This window comes from Scyliorhinus torazame, chromosome 27, assembly GCF_047496885.1.
Source record: "Scyliorhinus torazame isolate Kashiwa2021f chromosome 27, sScyTor2.1, whole genome shotgun sequence".
In the NCBI taxonomy this organism is placed as follows: Eukaryota; Metazoa; Chordata; class Chondrichthyes; order Carcharhiniformes; family Scyliorhinidae; genus Scyliorhinus; species Scyliorhinus torazame.
The window spans coordinates 38,314,845-38,342,632 of NC_092733.1; the positions used below are offsets into that span (position 1 = coordinate 38,314,845).

General features: G+C 56.8%; 1 protein-coding gene across 1 annotated transcript in view; it reads left to right on the forward strand.

The window, feature by feature from the left end:
- LOC140403362 (oncoprotein-induced transcript 3 protein-like) overlaps positions 1-27,788 on the forward strand; it is a 110,043-nt gene that overhangs the window by 25,567 nt on the left and 56,688 nt on the right. Inside the window, exons 4-5 of the mRNA XM_072491270.1 lie at positions 12,736-12,812; positions 12,905-13,069. Coding sequence (XP_072347371.1) covers positions 12,736-12,812; positions 12,905-13,069 — 242 coding nt within the window. The remainder of the gene's footprint in view (positions 1-12,735; positions 12,813-12,904; positions 13,070-27,788) is intronic.

Below are 27,788 nucleotides of genomic sequence, written 5' to 3' on the forward strand. Positions count from 1 at the left end.
AGCCTACTTCTCCACCTTATCCCCCCCAAGTCACGTCTAATGGCATCATAATTGCCCTTCCCCCAGCTATAACTCTTGCCCTGCGGTGTATACTTATCCCTTTCCATCATTAACGTAAACGTCACCGAATTGTGGTCACTGTCCCCAAAGTGCTCTCCTACCTCCAAATCCAACACCTGGCCTGGTTCATTACCCAAAACCAAATCCAACGTGGCCTCGCCTCTTGTTGGCCTGTCAACATATTGTTTCAGGAAACCCTCCTGCACACACTGTACAAAAAAACGACCCATCTATTGTACTCAAACTATATCTTTTCCAGTCAATATTTGGAAAGTTAAAGTCTCCCATAATAACTACCCTGTTACTTTCGCTCTTATCCAGAATCATCTTCGCCATCCTTTCCTCTACATCCCTAGAACTATTCGGAAGCCTATAAAAAACTCCCAACAGGGTGACCTCTCCTTTCCTGTTTCTAACTTCAGCCCATACTACCTCAGAAGAAGAGTCCCCATCTAGCATCCTCTCCGCCACCGTAATACTGCTCTTGACTAGCAGCGCCACACCTCCCCCTCTTTTGCCTCCTTCTCTGAGCTTACTAAAACACCTAAACCCCGGAACCTGCAACATCCATTCCTGTCCCTGCTCTATCCATGTCTCCGAAATGGCCACAACATCGAAGTCCCAGGTACCAACCCATGCTGCCAGTTCCCCTACCTTGTTTCGTATACTCCTGGCATTGAAGTAGACACACTTCAAACCACCTACCTGAACACTGGCCCCCTCCTGCGACGTCAAATCTGTGCTCCTGACCTCTATACTCTCATTCTCCCTTACCCTAAAACTACAATCCAGGTTCCCATGGCCCTGCTGCATTAGTTTAAACCCCCCCAAAGAGCACTAACAAATCTCCCCCCCAGGATATTTGTGCCCCTCAGGTTCAGATGTAGACCATCCTGTCTGTAGAGGTCCCACCTTCCCCAGAAAGAGCCCCAGTTGTCCAGAAATCTGAATCCCTCCCGCCTGCACCATCACTGTAGCCAAGTGTTTAAATGCTCTCTCTCCCTATTCCTCATCTCACTATCACGTGGCACGGGCAACAACCCAGAGATAACAACTCTGTTTGTTCTAGTTCTGAGCTTCCATCCTAGCTCCCTGAAAGCCTGCCTGACAACCTTGTCCCCTTTCCTACCTATGTTGTTAGTGCCAATGTGGACCACGACTTGGAGCTGCTCCCCCTCCCCCCTAAGGACACGGAAAACACGATCCGAGACATCACGTACCCTTGCACCTGGGAGGCAACATACCAAACGTGAGTCTCTCACGCTCCCACAAAATCTCCTATCTGTGCCCCTGACTATAGAGTCCCCAATTACTAATGCTCTGCTCCTCTCCCCCCTTCCCTTCTGAGCAACAGGGACAGACTCCGTGCCAGAGGCCCGTACCCCATGGCTTACCCCTGGTAAGTCCCCCCCCCCCACAAGTATCCAAAGCGGTATACTTGTTTCTCAGGGGAACGCCCGCAGGGGATCCCTGCACTGACTGCTTCTTCCCAGTCCCTCTTACAGTTACCCACCTATCTCCAATCTTTGGTGTAACTAATTCCCTGAAGCTGCTATCTATGACCCCCTCTGCCTCCCGAATGATCCGAAGTTCTTCCAACTCCAGCTCCAGTTCCCTAACTCGGTCTTGGAGGAGCTGGAGATGGCAGCACTTCCTGCAGGTAAAATCAGCAGGGACACTAACGGCATCCCTCACCTCAAACATCCTGCAGGAGGAACATTGCACTCCCTTCCCTGCCATTCCTCTAACTTTCTACCAAGATCTGGCTAACAACTAAATTAAATTTTTTATAAAAAATAATAATATAATAAAATATGGTACTTACCTCACACCAATGGGTTTTATTATTAGGTTAGAGGAGGAGGGAGGGTGGGAGACACTACACGTGTAGTGTCTCGGGTTTCCTCTCCACCAGAATTTATTGGTGAGGATCTTCCCAGACGTCCGCGGGTCGACTTCCTGTTCCCACCTAAAACACTAATTAAAAAAAAAAAAAAAAAATTCTCAGCTCCTGCTGAAATTGACTAACCAGCCAGCTCCACTCCCGCTGAAATCGACTGGCCTGCCCCTGCAACGACAAGTGCTTTTAAAGGACAGACTTACCTCCCAGCAACCACTTCCGCACTGCTATGAGGAGAGGTTGAATAAACTCGGTTTGTTCTCACTGGAACGAAGGAGGTTGAGGGGCGACCTGATAGAGGTATACACAATTATGAGGGGCATAGACAGAGTGGATAGTCAGAGGCTTTTCCCCAGGGTAGAGGGGTCAATTACTAGGGGGCATAGGTTTAAGGTGAGAGGGGCAAGGTTTAGAGTAGATGTACGAGGCAAGTTCTTTACGCAGAGGGTAGTGGGTGCCTGGAACTCACTACCGGAGGAGGTGGTGGAAGCAGGGACGATAGGGACATTTAAGGGGCATCTTGACAAATATATGAATAGGATGGGAATAGAGGGATACGGACCCAGGAAGTGTAGAAGATTGTAGTTTAGTCGGGCAACATGGTCGGCACGGGCTTGGAGGGCCGAAGGGCCTGTTCCTGTGCTGTACATTTCTTTGTTCTTTGTTCTTTGCTCCCGCTGAAACTGACTCGCCAGCTGTTCTCACGCCGAAATCGACTGGCCTGCCCCTGCAAAGACAAGTGCTTTTAAAGGACAGACTTACCTCCCAGCAACCACTTCCCCACTGCTCCCGCTGAAACTGACTCACCAGCTGTTCTCCCGCTGAAATCGACTGGCCTGCCCCTGCAAAGCCAAGTGCTTTTAAAGGACAGACTTACCTCCCAGCAACCACTTCCGCACTGCTCCCGCTGAAACTGACTCACCAGCTGTTCTCACGCCGAAACCGACTGGCCTGCCCCTGCAAAGACAAGTGCTTTTAAAGGACAGACTTACCTCCCAGCAACCACTTCCCCACTGCTCCCGCTGAAACTGACTCACCAGCTGTTCTCCCGCTGAAATCGACGGGCCTGCCCCTGCAAAGACAAGTGCTTTTAAAGGACAGACTTACCTCCCAGCAACCACTTCCGCACTGCTCCCGCTGAAACTGACTCACCAGCTGTTCTCACGCCGAAATCGACTGGCATGCCCCTGCAAAGACAAGTGCTTTTAAAGGACAGACTTACCTCCCAGCAACCACTTCCGCACTGCTCCCGCTGAAACTGACTCGCCAGCTGTTCTCACGCCGAAATCGACTGGCATGCCCCTGCAAAGACAAGTGCTTTTAAAGGACAGACTTACCTCCCAGCAACCACTTCCCCACTGCTCCCGCTGAAACTGACTCACCAGCTGTTCTCCCTCTGAAATCGACTGGCCTGCCCCTGCAAAGACAAGTGCTTTTAAAGGACAGACTTACCTCCCAGCAACCACTTCCGCACTGCTCCCGCTGAAACGAAATCATCCAAGTCATTGATAAAAATCACAAATAGCAGAGGACCCAGCACTGATCCCTGTGGTACACCGCTGGTAACTGGGCTCCAGGATGGAAATTTACCACCCACCACCACCCTCTGTCTTCTCGGTGATCGCCAGTTACTGATCCAATCAACCAAATTTCCCTCTATGCCATGCCTCCTTGCTGCATGAGCCGACCATGGGGCACCTTATCAAACGCCTTATTAAAACCCATATGTCCGACATCAACTGCTCTACCTTCATCTACACTTAGTTACCTCCTCAAAGAATACAATCAAACTTGTGAGGCAAGACTTACCCCTCACAAATCCGTGCTGACTATCCTGGATTAAGCTGTATCTTTCCAAATGATCATAAATCCTATCCCTCAAGACCCTTGCCAATAATTTACCTGTGACCGAAGTGAGACTAATCGGCCTATAATTCCCAGGGTTATACCTATTCCCTTTCTTAAACAAGGTACAACATTCGCCTCTCTCCATTCTTCTGGCAGTGAGGACATAAAGATCAAAGCCAAAGGCTCTGCAATTTAGCGTAGCCAATCCACCTAACCTGCACATCTTTGGGCTGTGGGAGGAAACCGGAGTACCCGGAGGAAACCCACGCACACATGGGGAGGATGGGCAAACTCCACAGGCAGGAATTGTCCCTGGCGCTGTGAGGCAGCAGTGCTAACTGTGCCACCGTGCTGCCCTTAATCAAACTGGACTCAGCCTGAACAAATCTGTCCTGACGCCCTTTGATTAATTTATGTCTTCCTAGACGATGATTTATATCATTTCGCACAATTATTTCCCATAATTTAACCACCACAGACGTTAGGCGGAGTGGTCTGTAATTAGTCACACTGGTCTCTCCATCCTGTTTTTATCAATGTTATTAGACCATAAGACCATAAGATATAGGAGCAGAATTAAGCCCATCAGGTCTGCTCCATCATTCAATCATGGCTGATATATTCTCATCCCCATTCTCCTGCCTTCTCCCCAGAACCCCTGATCCCCTTACTGATCAAAAACCTATCTATCTCTGTCTTAAAGACACTCAGTGATTTGGCCTCCACAGCTTCTGCGGCAAAGAGTTCCACAGATTCACCACCCTCTGGCTGAAGAAATTCCTCCTCATCTCAGTTTTAAAGGATCGTCCCTTTAGTCTGAGATTGTGTCCTCTGGTTCTAGTGTTTCCTACAAGTCATTTCCTACAAGAATTGGCAAGTCATGTTGCAGCTGTGTATAGAACCTTAGTTAGGCCACACTTGGAGTATAGTGTTCAATTCTGGTCGCCACACTACCAGAAGGCTTTAGAGAGGGTGCAGAAGAGATTTACCAGGATGTTGCCTGGTATGGAGGGCATTAGCTCTGAGGAGCGGTTGAATTAACTCGGTTTGTTCTCACTGGAACGAAGGAGGTTGAGGGGCGACCTGATAGAGGTCTACAAAATTATGAGGGGCATAGACAGAGTGGATAGTCAGAGGCTTTTCCCCGGGATAGAGGGGTCAATTACTAGGGGCCACAGTAATTTAAGGTGAGAGGGGCAAGGTTTAGAGTAGATGTACGAGGCAAGTTTTTTACGCAGAGGGTAGTGTGTGCCTGGAACTCGCTGCTGGAGCAGGTGGTGGAAGCAGGGACGATAGTAACATTTAAGGGGCATCTTGACAAATACATGAATAGGATGGGAATAGAGGGATATGGACCCAGGAATGTAGAAGATTTTAGCTTAGACGGGCAGCAGGGTCGGCACAGGCTTGGAGGGCCGAAGGGCCTGTTCCCGTGCTGTCCTTTTCTTTGTTCTTTGTTCTAAGTGGAAACATCCTCTCCACGTCCACTCTATCCGGGCCTCGCAGTATCCTGTCAGTTTCAATAAGATCCACCCTCGTCGTCCTAAACTCCAACAGACCCAGAGTCCTCAACCGTTCCTCATACGACAAGCTCTTCATTCCAGGGATCATTCTTGTGAACCTCCTCTAGACCCTTTCCAAGGCCAGCACATCCTTCCTTGGGTACGGGGCCCAGAACTGCTCCCAATACTCCAAATGGGGTCTGACCAGAGCCTTTTCCAGCCTCACAAGTACAACCCTGCTCTTGTATTGTAGCCCTCTGGCCATGAATGCTAAGATTGCATTTGCCTTCCTAACTGCCGACTGAATCTGCACGTTAACCTTAAGAGAATCTTGAACAAGGACTCCCAAGTCCCTTTGTGCTTCCTCAGCATTTCCCCATTTAGAAAATAGTCTATGCCTCCATTCCTCCTTTCAAAACGCAGAACCTGACACTTTTCCACATTGTATTCCATCTGCCACTTCTTTGCCCACTCTCCTCGCCCCTCCAAATCCTTCTGCAGCCCCCCCCCCACCCCCCCCCCCCCCCTGCTTCCTCAACACTACCTGTCCCTCTACAGATCTTTGTATCATCTACAAACGTAGCAACAGTACCTTCAGTTCCTTCCTCCAGATCATTAATGTATATTGTGAAAAGTTGTGGTCCCAGCACAGACCCCTGAGGCACATAACTAGATACCGGTTGCCATCCTGAAAAAGACCCCTTTATCCCCACTCTCTGCATTCTGCCAGTCAGCCAATTCTCTACCCATGCCAGTCTCTCGCCCTGAAAACCATGGCACCTTAACTTATTTAACAGACTCCTCTTTGGCACCTATGGGCAGCACGGTAGCATTGTGGATAGCACAACTGCTTCACAGCTCCAGGGTCCCAGGTTCGATTCCCGGCTTGGGTCACTGTCTGTGCGGAGTCTGCACATCCTCCCCGTGTGTGCGTGGGTTTCCTCCGGGTGCTCTGGTTTCCTCCCACAGTCCAAAGATGTGCAGGTTAGGTAGATTGGCCATGATAAATTGCCCTTAGTGTCCAAAATTGCCCTTAGTGTTGGGTGGGGTTACTGGGTTACGGGGATAGGGTGGAGGTGTTGACCTTGGGTAGGGTGCTCTTTCCAAGAGCTGGTGCAGACTTGATGGGCCGAATGGCCTCCTTCTGCACTGTAAATTCTATGATTGTCAACGACCTTCTGGAAATCTAAATAGACCATGTCCACTGGTTCTCCTTTCTCTATCTTCCTTGTTATTCTCAAAGAACCCTAACAGATTTGTCAGACATGATCTCCCTTTGACGAAGCCGTGCTGACTCAGTCCTATTTTACCATGCACTTCCAAGTACTCCGCAATCTCATCTTTAATAATGGACTCTCAAATCTTACCTATGACCGAAGTCAGGGTAACCGGCCTATAATTTCCCATCTTCTGCCTCCCTCCCTTCTTAAACAGCGGTGTTACATTAGCCACCTTCCAGTCCTCTGGGACCCTCCCTGCCTCCAGTGATTCCTGAAAGATCATCACTAATGCCTCCACAATCTCCTCCGCTATCTCCTTTAGAACGCTGGGGTGTAGTCCATCCGGTCCAGGTGGCTTATCCACCTTCAGACCTTTCAGTTTCCCCAGAACCTTCTCCTTAGTGATGGCCACTACACTCACCCCTGCCCCCTGGTTCTCCTGGTGTTCGGTCATCCCACTGGTGTCTACCACTGTGGAGACTGATGCAAAACTATTCAGTTTGTCTGCCATTTCTTTGTTTTATTATGGGCCAGGGTTCAGAGAACCCCAAAGTGTATCATGGAGTTCACCTGACCCACAACTTTTACTAGATTGTGGTATGGGGAGCACACGGCTCACTTTACAGATGTGGGACAGCAGAAAATGGACCAGTTGTTTTTAAAACAAAACAATGTTTATTCTATGAACTCAAGTTAACCTTTCTACAACAAACAGTGAACATCTTAGCAACCAGTAAATCAAATACACCCCCCAAAGAATACCACACTAAATAACCTGTATGCTGTCCTTTTACCATCCAAAAGACTTAGCAAACCTCCAAACAGGAGCACATCAGGGTTTACATTGAAGACTGAAAACATTTATACTTCTTCTGAATTCACCAAATGATCCATAGATAGTCTTTGGATGGCAGAGATCAACAGCAGTGCAGCTCACAGACACACCCAAGCTTTCTCCAACTGAAACCCAAAAAGCAGAAGTAGAGCTTAGCCCCACCCACACTCTGACATCACTGCAGTAACATGAGCAGCTCCATTTCTTAAAGGTACATTTCTTAAACACCCATTTCTTAAAGGGTACTCTCACATGACAGTTTCCTATTATTCTCCAGCCTCATTTTCCAGTTATATGTTCATTCTTGCTTCTCTCTTAACTTTTATATATTGAAAGAAACTCTTGCAATCTTCTTTTATATTACTAGCTAGCTTGCACTCATATTTCATCTTCGCCCCCCCCTTACTGCTTTTTTAGTTGTCCTCTGCTCACTTTTAAAGGCTTCCCAATCCACTGGCTTTCCACGAATGCTCGCCAGTTTGTATGTTTTTTCTTTTGCTTTCATGCTGTCTTTGACTTCTCTAGTCCGCCATGGTTGCCTCGTCCTCCCCCTTAGCATGTTTCCTCCTCCTTGGGATTAATTTCTTTTGTGCCTCCTGTCATGTAAGTGTCCCTTTAAGAAAGTTGTGACCTCTTATCATGTGACATGAGAAGAAAAGGGAATAAAAGAAAATACATAATAGGGCAACACAACATATCCAATGTAACTACACAAGCACTGGCATCGGATGAAGCATACAGGGTGTAGTGTTAATGAGGTCAGTCCATAAGAGGGTCATTTAGGAGTGGTGACAGTGGGGAAGAAGCTGTTTTTGAGTCTGTTCGTGCATGTTCTCAGACTTCTGTATCTCCTGCCCGATGGAAGAAGTTGGAAGAGTGAGTAAGCCGGGTGGGAGGGATCTTTGATTATGCTGCCCGCTTTCCCCAGGCAACGGGAGGCGTAGATGGAGTCAATGGATGGGAGGCAGGTTCGTGTGATGGACTGGGCGGTGTTCACGACTCTCTGAAGTTTCTTGCGGTCCTGGGCCGAGCAGTTGCCATACCAGGCTGTGATGCAGCCCGATAGGATGCTTTCTATGGTGCATCTGTAAAAGTTGGTAATAGTTAATGTGGACATGCCGAATTTCCTTAGTTTCCTGAGGAAGTATAGGCGCTGTTGTGCTTTCTTGGTGGTAGCGTCGACGTGGGTGGACCAGGACAGATTTTTGGAGATGTGCACCCCGAGGAATTTGAAACTACTAACCATCTCCACCTCGGCCCCGTTGATGCTGACGGGTGTGTACAGTACTTTGCTTCCTGAAGACAATTACCAGCTCTTTAGTTTTGCTGGCATTGAGGGAGAGATTGTTATCGCTACACCACTCCACTAGGTTCTCTATCTCCCTCCTGTATTCGGACTCATCGTTATTCGAGATCCGGCCCACTATGGTCGTATCGTCAGCAAACTTGCAGATGGAGTTGGAACCAAGTTTTGCCACACAGTCGTGTGTGTACAGGGAGTAGAGTAGGGGGCTAAGTACGCAGCCTTGCGGGGCGCCGGTGTTGAGGACTATTGTGGAGGAGGTGTTGTTGTTCATTCTTACTGATTGTGGTCTGTTGGTCAGAAAATCGAGGATCCAGTTGCAGAGTGAGGAGCCAAGTCCTAGGTTTTGGAGCTTTGATATGAGCTTGGCTGGGATTATGGTGTTGAAGGCGGAGCTGTAGTCAATAAATAGGAGTCGAATGTAGGAGTCCTTGTTTTTGAGATGCTCTCGGGATGAGTGTAGGGTCAGGGAAATGGTGTCTGATGTGGACCGGTTGCAGCGGTATGCGAATTGCAGTGGATCAAGGTGTTCTGGGAGTATGTAGGTGATGTGCTTCATGATCAACCTCTCGAAGCACTTCATTACGACTGAAGTCAGGGCCACTGGTCGGTAGTCATTGAGGCACGTTGCCTGGTTCTTCTTTGGTACCGGTATGATGCTGGTCTTCTTGAAGCAGGTGGGGACCTCGGAGAGGAGTAGGGACAGGTTAAAGATGTCCGTGAATACCTCTGCCAGCTGGTCCGCGCAGGCTCTGAGTGAACGACCAGGGATCCCGTCTGGGCCCGTCGCCTTCCGAGGGTTCACTTTCAGGAAGGCCAATCTGACTACGGAAGCTGTGATGGTGGGTATGGGTGAGTTATGGGCTGCTGGGGCACTCGCCAGCGGATTGTTGGTTACCTGCTCGAACCGAGCACAGAATGCATTGAGTTCATCAGGGAGGGGTGCGCTGCTGCCAGAGATACTGTTCGACTTGTAGCCCGTTATGTTGTTTAGTCCTTGCCACAACCGCCGAGAGTCTCTCTGTGACTCTAGCTTGGTTTGATCTTCTCTCTTGGCATCCTCGGATGGCTTTGCAGAGGTCGTACCTGGATTTCTTGTATAGGTCAGGGTCGTCTGCCTTGAACGCCTCAGATCTGTCCTTCAGTAGGGAGTCAATCTCGCGATTGAGCCATGGTTTCCGGTTGGGGAACGCACGTACTGCTTTCTTTGGCACGCAGTCGTCCACACGTTTGCTGATGAAGTCTGTGACGGTGGTGGCATACTCATTTAAGTTGGTCGCTGAGTTCTTAAATATGGACCAGTCCACTGTCTCTAAGCAGTCACGTAAGAGCTCTTCTGTCTCCTCGGACCAGCACTGCACAACCTTCTTAGCTGGATTCTCCCGCTTGAGATTCTGCTTGGATGCCGGGAGAAGGAGCACCGTCTCATGATCTGATTTCCCAAAGTGCGGTCGGGGGATGGAACGGTAGGCGCCCTTGATTTTTGAGTAGCAGTGGTCAAGAGTGTTGTCGCCTCTGGTGGGACAGGAGATGTACTGGTGGAATTTTGGCAGTACACTCTTGAGGTTGGCCTTGTTGAAGTCTCCGGCCACGATGAACAAGGCCTCCGGGTGTTCTGATTCGTAGTTGTTTATTACTGAGGATAGTTCGTCCAGCGCCTTCCTCACTACTGCCTGGGGTGGGATGTAGACCGCTGTGATAATGGCTGAAGTGAACTCACGTGGAAGATAATATGGGCGGCACTTTACGGTCAGGTATTCCAGGTCTGGGAGCAGTGGGTCGCCAGAGTCGCCACATCCAAGCACCAGGAAGAGTTGATGAGGAGGCAAACCCCTCCACCCTTCACTTTGCCTGATGATGCCGTGCGGTCCGCCCGGTGAATTGAGAAGCCGTCAGGTTGTATGGCACAGTCCGGTGAGGCGGGGGTGAGCCATATCTCTGTGAAACAGAGCACACAGCAGTCTCTTACTTCCCTCTGAGAGGTACGTCTGGCGTAAAGTTCATCCAGCTTGTTTTCGATCGCTTGGACGTTTGCCAGGAGTATGCTGGGGAGAGGGGTCTTGAAACCGCATTCCTTCAGTCTAACCTGCAGACCGCCACGTTTCCCTCGCTTCCTCGGTCGGCGGCTGCTGCTGGATGATCCTGGGATCCGACGGGAGAAGTCTGACCTTGTGGAAGGTAGGTGGTCGCGTCTGGCGGGGTCCAGGGCGCTGGCGGGGACCAGGACTCTGGTTACGTATCTGGGGTCGCGTCTGGCAGGGTCCCGGGCGCTGGTTGAGGTAGAGGGGTTGCTAGGGGGACATGTTTGCGGTCTCGATGGGTCCCGGCGTTCTGTGGGCCCGGGAATACCTTGCAGCGCGTTCAGGTCCTCGCACGGGGTCTCTGCCGTTTCGGGGGTCCTGGGTCGTGGGCAGGGGCTTCCTGAGGCAGGTTGGGCTGGGTCCCGTGGTCTGTTCCCTCCCTGAGCGCTCCTGGGGTCGGGTCTTGAAGTAGGCCCGGTCGGGCCTCCACGTGGATTTTTCTTTCTTCCATCACCAGGTAGGTCGGGTCACTGGGCGGACCTCTCCGGGTCGGGTCGCTGGGCAGGTCTCTCGGGGTCGGGTGGCTGGGCGGGTCTCTCGGGGTCGCTGGGCGGGTCTCTCGGGGTCGCTGGGCAGGTCTCTCGGGGTCGCTGGGCGGGTCTCTCGGGGTCGGGTCGCTGGGCGGGTCTCTCGGGGTCGCTGGGCGGGTCTCTCGGGGTCGGGTCTCGGGGTCGGGTCTCTCGGGGTCGGGTCGCTGGGCGGGTCTCTCGGGGTCGGGTCGCTGGGCGGGTCTCTCGGGGTCGGGTCTCTCGGGGTCGCTGGGCGGGTCTCTCGGGGTCGCTGGGCGGGTCTCTCGGGGTCGGGTCTCTCGGGGTCGCTGGGCGGGTCTCTCGGGGTCGGGTCGCTGGGCGGGTCTCTCGGGGTCGGGTCGCTGGGAGGGCCTCTCGGGGTCGGGTCGCTGGGCGGGTCTCTCGGGGTCGGGTCGCTGGGCGGGTCTCTCGGGGTCGGGTCGCTGGGCAGGTCTCTCGGGGTCGGGTCGCTGGGCGGGTCTCTCGGGGTCGGGTCGCTGGGCGGGGCCTCTCTGGGTCGGGTCGCTGGGCGGGTCTCTCGGGGTCGGGTCGCTGGGCGGGTCTCTCGGGGTCGGGTCTCTCGGGGTCGCTGGGCGGGGCCTCTCGGGGTCGGGCCTCTCGGGGTCGGGTCTCTCGGGGTCGCTGGGCGGGACCTCTCGGGGTCGGGCCTCTCGGGGTCGGGTCTCTCGGGGTCGGGTCGCTGGGCGGGCTTCTCGGGGTCGCTGGGTGGGCCTCTCGGGGTCGCGTTGCGCCGGGTCTTGCCGTCGGGGGTCGGGTCGGGAGCTCCTGGGACTGGGCCGGGCGATCCGGGGGCTGGCGTCGGGAGTGAGGTCGGGTTTGGAGCTCCGAGGTCCGGGTCGCTCCAAATCGAGGTCGGGGCTTCACTTCCGGTTCGGGCCCGATCTTCTTGCAGGTCGCGGAGGTCAGGTCGGGTCGGGTCAAAAGGTCTCCAAGGACCTCGGAGGATGTTCAAGCTGCAAGAGAGGCTACAAGAGAGAGGCTCGGAATCATGTTCGGGTCAGAATTAAATTTTAAAAGATGAGAAGGAGTATAAGTTAAGTAAAAAGTGGATCTGTTTGTGAGAGCTCGCAGAGAGTCGCCTCGCTCCGGCGTCAGCGCGGGAACATTTTGTCTCTTTCAGGGAATAGGGCCACTTTCCAGAATGCTGAACACGGTAATATTCCCTCCCCTGCTGAGTTTATCCCACTGCACATTTCACACACGTCCTCCTGAATACAACGTGAAATGGAAACACAACATGCTGCAAATACTCAGCAGCTCAGTCAGCTTCTGTGGAGAGAATCAGAGTTAATGTTTGGAGTTGTGATAACTCCTCTGTCCTGACGAAGGGTCATCACAAACAGAAAGGTTAATTCTGTTTCTCTCCACACAGGCTGCCTGACCAGCTGAGTAATTCCTGCTTCATTTTATTGTGATTTCCCCAGTCCAGCGACTGACTCTGTGATTGTTCTTTCAGTTCTGGTGGATCGACCATTCCTGAGGCTGTTGTTCCAGTCAAGCACTGCTCCACAGATGCCCCGGGCTCGTTAAACGGTAATTTCAGACTCTATTATCTCAGATTTCCATTGACTGTCCAACATATTCACACTGGATACACTTTTCACTCTTTCTATCCCTCGTTTCAGGTAGTCATCCCAGTCCGGGTGATGGGGAGGTGAAGAGGCAAGTTTGTTTTCACTTGAGTGGAAATCCCTGCGACTGGAGTGTGGAAATAAAGATCAAACGCTGCAGCGATTACTTTGTTTATTACTTGAAGAAGTCTCCTATCTGTTTCCTCGCTTACTGCACAGGTACATTGGGGTTTTTAAATGGAGTAAACGGGTAATTCTGGGATGTCCCAGGTCAGCAGCAGCAATGACAAAGTTACATCAGAGCCTCGCTGCTGGAAGGGACTGAAACCCAAAGTGTAATTTCCAGCGACGGGAACTGAATCAGACACTCTGATAGCTCCTTTGTAACCCTTTCCCAACTCACTCACCTTGCTGCAGTCGGAGGGGAAACGTTCAAATCAATTCGGAAGGATGTGAGAACTGGACACTTGGATAATGATGATCTGATTGGACACAGTCGACATGGGTTAATGTGGGGAAAGATGTTGGACGAACATGTTGGGGGTTTTGAGGATGTTACAGACAGAATAGATAAAGGGGAATGTCGAGTCCCCGGGCGGGATTCTCCGTGAATCGGCGCGATGGCCCGAACAACTCGCCAAAAACGGCGCAAATGACTCCGGCCCGCAATGGGCTAGCAGCGGCGTGATGCCATTCGCGATGGCACTACCCAGCACCCACCCAGCCAGCACCCACCCAGCACACACCCACCCAGGAACCACCCACCCAGCACCCACCCACCCAGCGCCCACCCACCCAGCGCCCACCCACCCAGGACACACCCACCCAGCACACACCCACCCAGTACCCACCCACCCAGCACCCACCCAGGACACACACACCCAGGACACACCCACCCAGGACACACACACCCAGCACACACACACCCAGGACACACCCACCCAGCACCCACCCACCCAGCACCCACCCACCCAGCACCCACCCACCCAGCACACACCCACCCAGCACAAACCCACCCAGCACACACCCACCCAGCACACACCCACCCAGCACAAACCCACCCAGCACCCACCCACCCAGTACCCACCCACCCAGCACCCACCCAGGACACACCCACCCAGCACCCACCCACCCAGCACCGACCCACCCAGTACCCACCCACCCAGCACCCACCCAGGACACACCCACCCAGCACCCACCCACCCAGTACCCACCCACCCAGCACCCACCCAGGACACACCCACCCTGCACCCACCCACCCAGCACCGACCCACCCAGCACACACACACCCAGGACACACCCACCCAGCACACACACACCCAGGACACACCCACCCAGCACCCACCCACCCAGGACACACATACCCAGCACACACACACCCAGCACCCACACATCCAGGACACACCCACCCAGCACCCACCCACCCAGGACACACATACCCAGCACACACACACCCAGCACCCACACATCCAGGACACACACACCCAGCAAACACCCACCCAGCACCCACCCACCCAGCACACACCCACCCAGGACACACCCACCCAGGACACACCCACCCTGCACCAACCCACCCAGCACCCACCCACCCAGGACACACCCACCCAGCACCCACCCAGGACACACACACCCAGCACCCACCCACTCAGGACACACATACCCACAACACACCTACCCAGGACATACCTACCCAGCACCCACCCACCCAGCACCCACCCACCCAGGACACACCTACCCAGGACACACCCACACAGGACGGACACACCCAGCACACACCTTCCCAGCACACACACACCCAGCACACACACACCCAGCACACACCCACCCAGCACACACCCACCCAGGACGGACACATCCAGCACACACCTACCCAGGACACACCCACCCAGGACGGACACACCCAGCACACACCTTCCCAGGACACACCCACCCAGGACGGACACATCCAGCACACACCTACCCAGGACACACCCACCCAGCACACACACACCCAGCACACACCCACCCAGGACGGACACATCCAGCACACACCTACCCAGGACACACCCACCCAGGATGGACACACCCAGCACACACCTACCCAGGACACACCCACCCAGGACGGACACACCCAGCACACACCTTCCCAGGACGGACACACCCAGCACACACCTACCCAGGACACACCCACCCAGGACGGACACACCCAGCACACACCCACCCAGGACGGACACACCCAGCACACACCTACCCAGCACACACACACCCAGGACGGACACACCCAGCACACACCTACCCAGGGCACACCCACCCAGGATGGACATACCCAGCACACACCTTCCCAGCACACACCTACCCAGGACACACCCACACAGGACGGACACACCCAGCACACACCTACCCAGCACACACACACCCAGGTCACACCTACCCAGCAGACACACACACACACAGCTCACACCTACACAGCACACACATACCCAGCTCACACACACCCATCATACACACACCCAGCTCACACCTACACAGCACACACCCACCCAGCACACACACACCCAACACACATCTACGCAGCACACACACACACACAGCTCACACCTACACAGCACACACCTACCCAGCTCACACACACACCCAGCTCACACCTACACAGCACACACCCACCCAGCACACACACACCCAGCACACACCTACCCTGCACACACACACCCAGCACACACACTCCCAGCACACACCTACCCAGCACACACCTACCCAGCACACACACACCCATCACACACTCACCCAGCACATACGTACGCAGGACACACCTACCCAGCTCACACCTACACAGCACAAACCCACCCAGCACACACACACCCAGCACACACACACCCAGGGCACACCCACCCAGCACCCACCCACCCAGGACACACACACCCAGCACACAAACACCCAGCACACACCCACCCAGCACACACCCACCCAGGACACACACACCCAGCACACACACACCCAGCACACACCCACCCAGCACACACCTACCCAGCACCCACACACCCAGGACACACACGCCCAGCACCCACCCACCAAGGACACACCTACCCAGGACACCCACACCCAGCACCCACACACCCAGGACACCCACACCCAGGACATACACACCCAGCACCCACCCACCCAGGACACACCTACTCAGCACCCACACACCCAGTACACACACACCCAGCACCCACCCACCCAGGACACACACACCCAGGACACACACACCCAGCACACACACACCCAGCACACACACCCAGCACCCACACACCCACAACACACCTACCCAGGACACACCTACCCAGCACCCATCCACCCAGCGCCCACCCACCCAGCGCCCACCCACCCAGCACCCACCCACCCAGCACCCACCCACCCAGGACACACCCACCCAGCACCCACCCACCCAGCACCCACCCACCCAGCACACACACACCCAGCACCCACCCACCCAGGACACACCCACCCAGCACAAACCCACCCAGCACACACCCACCCAGCACACACCCACCCAGCACACACCCACCCAGCACCCACCAACCCAGCACCCACCCACCCAGCACACACCCACCCAGCACCCATCCACCCAGGACACACACACCCAGCACAAACCCACCCAGCACCCACCCACCCAGTACCCACCCACCCAGCACCCACCCACCCAGTACCCACCCACCCAGCACACACACACCCAGGACACACCCACCCAGCACATACCCACACAGGACACACCCACCCAGCACCCACCCACCCAGGACACACATATCCAGCACACACACACCCAGCACCCACACATCCAGGACACACACACCCAGCACACACCCACCCAGCACACACACACCCAGCACACACCCACCCAGGACACACATACCCAGCACACACACACCCAGCACACACACATCCAGGACACACACACCCAGTACACACACACCCAGCACCCACACATCCAGGACACACACACCCAGCACACACCCACCCAGCACACCCACCCAGCACACATCCACCCAGGACACACCCACCCAGGACACACACACCCTGCACCAACCCACCCAGCACCCACCCACCCAGGACACACCCACCCAGCACCCACCCAGGACACACACACCCAGCACCCACCCACTCAGGACACACCCACCCAGCACCCACCCACCCAGGACACACCTACCCAGGACACACATACCCACAACACACCTACCCAGGACATACCTACCCTGCACCCACCCACCCAGCACCCAACCACCCAGGACACACCTACCCAGGACACACCCACACAGGACGGACACACCCAGCACACACCTTCCCAGCACACACACACCCAGCACACACCCACCCAGGACGGACACATCCAGCACACACCTACCCAGGACACACCCACCCAGGACGGACACACCCAGCACACACCTACCCAGGACACACCCACCCAGGACGGACACACCCAGCACACACCTTCCCAGGACGGACACACCCAGCACACACCTACCCAGGACACACCCACCCAGGATGGACACACCCAGCACACACCCACCCAGGACGGACACACCCAGCACACACCTACCCAGCACACACACACCCAGGACGGACACACCCAGCACACATCTTCCCAGCACACACCCGCCCAGCACACACCCACCCAGGACGGACACATGCAGCACACACCTACCCAGGACACACCCACACAGGACGGACACACCCCGCACACACCTACCCAGCACACACACACCCAGGTCACACCTACCCAGCAGACACACACACACACAGCTCACACCTACACAGCACACACATACCCAGCTCACACACACCCATCACACACACACCCAGCTCACAACTACACAGCACACACCCACCCAGCACACACAAACCCAACACACACCTACGCAGCACACACACACACACACAGCTCACACCTACACAGCACACACCTACCCAGCTCACACACACACCCAGCTCACACCTACACAGCACACACCCACCCAGCACACACACACCCAGCACACACCTACCCTGCACACACACACCCAGCACACACACTCCCAGCACACACCTACCCAGCACACACACACCCATCACACACTCACCCAGCGCATACGTACGCAGGACACACCTACCCAGCTCACACCTACACAGCACAAACCCACCCAGCACACACACACCCAGCACACACCCACCCAGGGCACACCCACCCAGCACCCACCCACCCAGGACACACACACCCAGCACACAAACACCCAGCACACACCCACCCAGCACACACCCACCCAGGACACACACACCCAGCACACACCCACCCAGCACACACCTACCCAGCACCCACACACCCAGGACACACACGCCCAGCACCCACCCACCAAGGACACACCTACCCAGGACACACACACCCAGCACCCACACACCCAGGACACCCACACCCAGGACACACACACCCAGCACCCACCCACCCAGGACAGACCTACTCAGCACGCACACACCCAGTACACACACACCCAGCACCCACCCACCCAGGACACACACACCCAGGACACACACACCCAGCACACACACACCCAGCACACACACCCAGCACCCACACACCCACAACACACCTACCCTGCACCCACCCACCCAGCACCCACCCACCCAGCACCCACACACCCACAACACACCTACCCAGGACACATCTACCCAGGACACACACACCCAGCACACACCTACCCAGCACCCACACACCCAGCACACACACACCCAGCACACACCTACCCAGCACACACCCACCAGCACCCACACACCCAGCACACACCTACCCAGCACACACCCACCCAGCACACACCCACCCAGCACACTCCTACCCAGCACACACCTACCCAGCACACACCCACCCAGGACACACATACCCAGGACGGGCACACCCAGGACACACCCACCCAGCACACACACACCCACCCAGGACAGACATATCCAGCACACACCTACCCAGGACACACACACCCAGGACGGACACACCCAGCACACTCCTACCCAGCACACACCTACCCAGGACACACCCACCCAGGATGGACACACCCAGCACACACCTACCCAGGACACACCCACCCAGGACACACACACCCAGCACACGCCCCCCCAGCACACACCCACCCAGCACACACACAGCACACACACACCCATCACACATACACACACCACACGCCCACCCAGCACACACACACCCAGCACACACCCACCCAGCACACACCCACCCAGCACACACCTACCCAGCACACACCTACCCAGGACACACCTACCCAGGACACACCCTCCCAGGACACACCCACCCAGGACACACCCACCCAGCACAAACCCACCCAGCACACACACACCCAGGACGGACACACCCAGCACACTCCTACCCAGCACACACCTACCCAGGACACACCCACCCAGGACGGACACACCCAGCACACACATACCCAGGACGGGCACACCCAGGACACACCCACCCAGGACACACCCACCCAGGACGGACACACCCACCCAGGACGGACATACCCAGCACACACCGACCCAGGACACACCCACCCAGGACGGACACACCCAGCACCCACCCACCCAGCACACTCCTACCCAGCACACACCTACCCAGGACGGACACACCCAGGACGGACACACCCAGCACACACCTACCCAGGACACACCCACCCAGGACGGACACACCCTGCACACACCTATCCAGGACACACCCACCCAGGACACACACACGCAGCACACGCCCCCCCAGCACACACCCACCCAGCACACACACAGCACACACACCCATCACACACACACCCAGCACACACACACCCAGCACACACACACCCAGCACACACCTACCCAGCACACACCTACCCAGGACACACCTACCCAGGACACACCCACCCAGGACACACCCACCCAGCACAAACCCACCCATCACACACACACCCAGCACACACACACCCAGCACACACCTACCCAGCACACACCTACCCAGGACACACCTACCCAGGACACACCCACCCAGGACACACCCACCCAGCACAAACCCACCCAGCAAACACACACCCAGCACACACACACCCAGCACACACCTTCCCAGCACACACACACCCAGCACACACACACCCAGGACGGACACACCCAGCACACTCCTACCCAGCACACACCTACCCAGCACACACCTACCCAGGACACACCCACCCAGGACGGACACACCCAGCACAGACCTACCCAGGACACATCCAGCCAGGACACACCCACCCAGGACGGACACACCCAGCACACACCTACCCAGCACACACACACCCAGCACACACCTTCCCAGCACACACACACCCAGCACACACACACCCAGGACGGACACACCCAGCACACACCTACCCAGCATACACCTACCCAGGACACACCCACCCAGGACGGACACACCCAACACACACCTACCCAGGACACACCCAACCAGGACACACACACCCAGCACACGCCCCCCCAGCACACACCCACCCAGCACACACACAGCACACACACACCCATCACACACACACCCAGCACACACCCACCCAGCACACACACACCCAGCACACACCCACCCAGCACACACACAGCACACACACACCCAGCACACACCCACCCAGCACACACCCACCCAGCACACACACACCCTGCGCATACCCACTCAGCACACACCCACCCAGCACACACCTACCCAGGACGCTCACACCCAGCACAAACACACCCAGCACACACACACACCCAGCACACACCCAGCACACACCTACCCAGGACACACCTACCCAGGACACACCTACCCAGGACGGACATACCCAGCACAAACCTACCCAAGACACACCCACCCAGGACGGACACACCCAGCACACACCTTCCCAGGATGGACACACCCAGCACACACCTACCCAGGACACACCCACACAGGACGGACACACAAAGCACACACCTACCCAGCACGCACACACCCAGGTCACACCTACCCAGCACACACACACACACACAGCTCACACCTACACAGCACACACCTACCCAGCTCACACACACCCATCACACACACACCCAGCTCACACCTACACAGCACACACCCACCCAGCACACACACACCCAGCACACACCTACCCAGCACACACCCACCCAGCACACACCCACCCAGCACACACCCACCCAGCACACACCTACCCAGCACACACCTACCCAGCACACACACCCAACACACACACACCCAGCACACACACACCCAGCACACACACACCCAGCACACAGACACTCAGCACACACCTACCCAGCACCCACACAACTATCCAGAACACACCCACACAGCACACACCCTCCCAGCACACACCTACCCAGCACACACCTACCCAGCACACACCTACCCAGGACACACCCACCCAGCACAAACCCACCCAGCGCACACCTACCCAGCACACACCTACCCAGCACACACCCACCCAGCACACACACACCCAGCGCACACCTACCCAGCACACACCTACCCAGCACACACCCACCCAGGACACACCCACCCAGCACACACACACCCAGCACACACCCACCCAGGACACACCCACCCAGCACACACCCACCCAGCACACACCCGCCCAGGACACACCCACCCAGCACACACACACACAGCGCACACCTACCCAGCACACACCCACCCAGGACACACCCACCCAGCACACACCCACCCAGCACACCCACACCCAGCGCACACCTACCCAGCACACACCCACCCAGGACACACCCACCCAGCACACACCCACCCAGCACACACACACCCAGCGCACACCCACTCAGCACACACCTACCCAGCACACACCCACCCAGCACACACACAGCCAGCACACACACACCCAGGACACACCCACCCAGCACACACCTACCCAGGACCCACACACCCAGCACAAACCCACACAGCACACACACACACCCAGCACACACACACCCAGCACACACCCAGCACACACCCACCCAGCACACACCTACCCAGGACACACCCATCCAGCACCCACTCACCCAGCACACAGCTACCAAGCACACACACACACAGCTCACACCTACACAGCACACACCTACCCAGCTCACACACACCCATCACACACACACCCAGCTCACACCTACACAGCACACACCCACCCAGCACACACACACCCAGCACACACCTACCCAGCACACACCCACCCAGCACACACCCACCCAGCACACACCCACCCAGCACACACCTACCCAGCACACACCTACCCAGCACACACACCCAACACACACACACCCAGCACACACACACCCAGCACACACACACCCAGCACACAGACACTCAGCACACACCTACCCAGCACCCACACAACTATCCAGAACACACCCACACAGCACACACCCTCCCAGCACACACCTACCCAGCACACACCTACCCAGCACACACCTACCCAGGACACACCCACCCAGCACAAACCCACCCAGCGCACACCTACCCAGCACACACCTACCCAGCACACACCCACCCAGCACACACACACCCAGCGCACACCTACCCAGCACACACCTACCCAGCACACACCCACCCAGGACACACCCACCCAGCACACACACACCCAGCACACACCCACCCAGGACACACCCACCCAGCACACACCCACCCAGCACACACCCGCCCAGGACACACCCACCCAGCACACACACACACAGCGCACACCTACCCAGCACACACCCACCCAGGACACACCCACCCAGCACACACCCACCCAGCACACCCACACCCAGCGCACACCTACCCAGCACACACCCACCCAGGACACACCCACCCAGCACACACCCACCCAGCACACACACACCCAGCGCACACCCACTCAGCACACACCTACCCAGCACACACCCACCCAGCACACACACACCCAGCACACACACACCCAGGACACACCCACCCAGCACACACCTACCCAGGACCCACACACCCAGCACAAACCCACACAGCACACACACACACCCAGCACACACACACCCAGCACACACCCAGCACACACCCACCCAGCACACACCTACCCAGGACACACCCATCCAGCACCCACTCACCCAGCACACAGCTACCAAGCACACACCTACCCAGGACACACACACCCAGCACACACCTACCCAGCACACACCTACCCAGGACACACACACCCAGCACACACCCACCCAGCACAAACCCACCCAGCACAGACACACCCAGGACACACACACCCAGCACACACACACCCAGCACACACACACCCAGCACCCACCCACCCAGCACACACACACCCAGCACACACCCACCCAGCACACACACACCCAGCACACACACACCCAGAACACACACACCCAGCACACACACACACAGCACACACACCCAGTACACACACACCCAGCACACACACACCCAGCACACACACACCCAGGACACACACACCCAGCACACACACACCCAGCACACACACACCCAGCACCCACCCACCCAGCACACACACACCCAGCACACACCCACCCAGCACACACACACCCAGCACACACACACCCAGAACACACACACCCAGCACACACACACCCAGCACACACACCCAGTACACACACACCCAGCACACACACACCCAGAACACACACACCCAGTACACACACACCTAAGCACACACCCACCCAGCACACACCGACCCAGCACACACACACCCAGCACACACACCCAGTACACACACTCCCAGCACACACACACCCAGGACACACACACCCAGCACACACCCACCCAGGACGGACACACCCAGTACACACACACCCAGCACACACACACCCAGCACACACACACCCAGCACACACACACCCAGCACCCACCCACCCAGCACACACACACCCAGTACACACACACCCAGCACACACACACCCAGCACACACACACCCAGAACACACACACCCAGCACACACACACCTAAGCACACACCGACCCAGCACACACACACCCAGCACACACACACCCAGCACAGACACACCTAAGCACACACACACCCAGCACACACACACCCAGCACACACACACCCAGCACACACACACCCAGAACACACACACCCAGCACACACACACCTAAGCACACACCGACCCAGCTCACACCCACCCAGCACACACACACCCAGCACACACACACCCAGCACACACCCACCCAGGACGGATACACCCAGCACATACACACCCAGCACACACCTACCCAGCACACACCTACCCAGCACACACCTACCCAGCACACACACACCCAGGACGGACACACCCAGCACACACACACCCAGGACACACCCACCTTGGACGGACACACCCACAACACACCCACCCATCACACACACACCCAGCACACACACACCCAGCACACACACACCCAGCACACACCTACCCAGCACAAACCCACCCAGGACACACATACCCAGCACACACACACACAGCTCACACCTACACAGCACACATCCACCCAGCACACACACACCCAGCACACACCTACCCAGCACACACCCACCCAGCACACACACACCCAGCACACACCTACCCAGCACAAACCCACCCAGGACACACATACCCAGCACACACACACACAGCTCACACCTACACAGCACACACACACCCAGCACACACCCACCCAGCACACACCCACCAAGGACACACACACCCAACACACACACACCCAGCACACACCCACCCAGCACACACCTACCCAGGACGGACACACACAGGACGGACACACCCAGCACACACCTACCCAGCACACTGCTACCCAGCACACACACACCCAGCACACACCTACCCAGCACACACCCACCCAGCACACGCACACCCAGCACACACACACACCCAGGACACACCCACCTAGGACTGACACACCCAGCACACACCCACCCAGCACACACACACCCATGCAGCACACACCTACCCAGCACACACCTACCCAGAACACACCTACCCAGCACACACACACCCAGCACACACACACCCATCACACACCCACCCAGCACACACCTACCCAGCACACACACACCCAGCACACACACACACACAGCACACACCTACACAGCACACACCTACCCAGCACACACCTACACAGCACACACACACCCATCACACAGACACCAGCTCAAACCTACACAGCACACACACACCCAGGTCACACCTACCCAGCACACACCTACCCAGCACACACACACCCATCACACACCCACCCAGCTCACACCTACACAGCACACACCCACCTAGCACACACACACCCAGGACACACCCACCTAGGACTGACACACCCATCACACACCCACCCAGCACACACACACCCATGCAGCACACACCTACCCAGCACACACACACCCATCACACACACACCCAGCTCACACCTACACAGCACACACCCACCTAGCACACACACACCCAGGACACACCCACCTAGGACTGACACACCCAGCACACACACACCCAGCACACACCCACCCATCACACACCCACCCAGCACACACCTACCCAGCACACACACACCCAGCACACACACACACACAGCACACACCCACCTAGTACACACACACCCAGCACACACCTACCCAGGACACACCCACCCAGGACGGACACACCCAGCACACACCTTCCCAGCACACACACACCCAGCACACACACACCCAGGACGGACACATCCAGCACACACCTACCCAGGACACACCCACACAGGACGGACACACCCAGCACTCACCTACCCAGCACACACACACCCAGGTCACACCTACCCAGCACACACACACACACACAGCTCACACCTACACAGCACACACCTACCCAGCTCTCACACACCCATCACACACACACCCAGCTCACACTTACACAGCACACACCCACCCAGCACACACACACCCAACACACACCTACCCAGCACACACACACACACATAGCTCACACCTACACAGCACACACCTACCCAGCTCACACACACACACAGCTAACACCTACACAGCACACACCCACCCAGCAAACACACACCCAGCACACACCTACCCAGCACACACACACCCAGCACACACACACCCAGCACACACCTACCCAGCACACACCTACCCAGCACACACACCCATCACACACTCACCCAGCACATACGTACGCAGGACACACCTACCCAGCTCACACCTACACAGCACACACCCAACCAGCACACACCTACCCAGCACCCACACACCCAGGACACACACACCCAGCACACACCCACCCAGGACACACACGCACAGCACCCACCCACCAAGGACACACCTACCCAGGACACCCACACCCAGCACCCACACACCCAGGACACACACACCCAGCACCCACCCACCCAGGACACACCTACTCAGCACCCACACACCCAATACACACACACCCAGCACCCACACACCCAGCACACACACCCAGCACACACACCCACAACACACCTACCCAGGACACACCTACCCAGCACCCACCCACCCAGCACACACCTACCCAGGACACACACACCCAGGACACACACACCCAGCACACACCTACCCAGCACCCACACAACCAGCACACACCTACCCAGCACACACCCACCAGCACCCACACACCCAGCACACACCTACCCAGCACACACCTACCCAGTACACACCCACCCAGGACACACCTACCCAGCACGGGCACACCCAGGACACACCCACCCAGGACACACCCAACCAGCACACACACACCCAGCACACACACACCCAGCACACACACACCCAGCACACACCCACCCAGCACACACCTACCCAGCACAAACCTACCCAGCACACACCCACCCAGGACACGCCCACCCAGGACGGACATACCCAGCACACACCTACCCAGCACACACCCACCCAGGACACACCCACCCAGGACGGACATACCCAGCACACACCTACCCAGGACACACCCACCCAGGACGGACACACCCAGCACACACCTACACAGCACACACCTACCCAGGACACACCCACCCAGGACGGACACACCCAGCACACACCTACCCAGCACACACCTACCCAGGACACACCCACCCAGGACGGACACATCCAGCACACACCTACCCAGGACACACCCACCCAGCACACACACACCCAGCACACACACACCCAGCACACACCCACCCAGGACGGACACATCCAGCACACACCTACCCAGGACACACCCACCCAGGATGGACACACCCAGCACACACCTACCCAGGACACACCCACCCAGGACGGACACACCCAGCACACACCTTCCCAGGACGGACACACCCAGCACACACCTACCCAGGACACACCCACCCAGGACGGACACACCCAGCACACACCCACCCAGGACGGACACACCCAGCACACACCTACCCAGCACACACACACCCAGGACGGACACACCCAGCACACACCTACCCAGGGCACACCCACCCAGGATGGACATACCCAGCACACACCTTCCCAGCACACACCTACCCAGGACACACCCACACAGGACGGACACACCCAGCACACACCTACCCAGCACACACACACCCAGGTCACACCTACCCAGCAGACACACACACACACAGCTCACACCTACACAGCACACACATACCCAGCTCACACACACCCATCATACACACACCCAGCTCACACCTACACAGCACACACCCACCCAGCACACACACACCCAACACACATCTACGCAGCACACACACACACACAGCTCACACCTACACAGCACACACCTACCCAGCTCACACACACACCCAGCTCACACCTACACAGCACACACCCACCCAGCACACACACACCCAGCACACACCTACCCTGCACACACACACCCAGCACACACACTCCCAGCACACACCTACCCAGCACACACCTACCCAGCACACACACACCCATCACACACTCACCCAGCACATACGTACGCAGGACACACCTACCCAGCTCACACCTACACAGCACAAACCCACCCAGCACACACACACCCAGCACACACA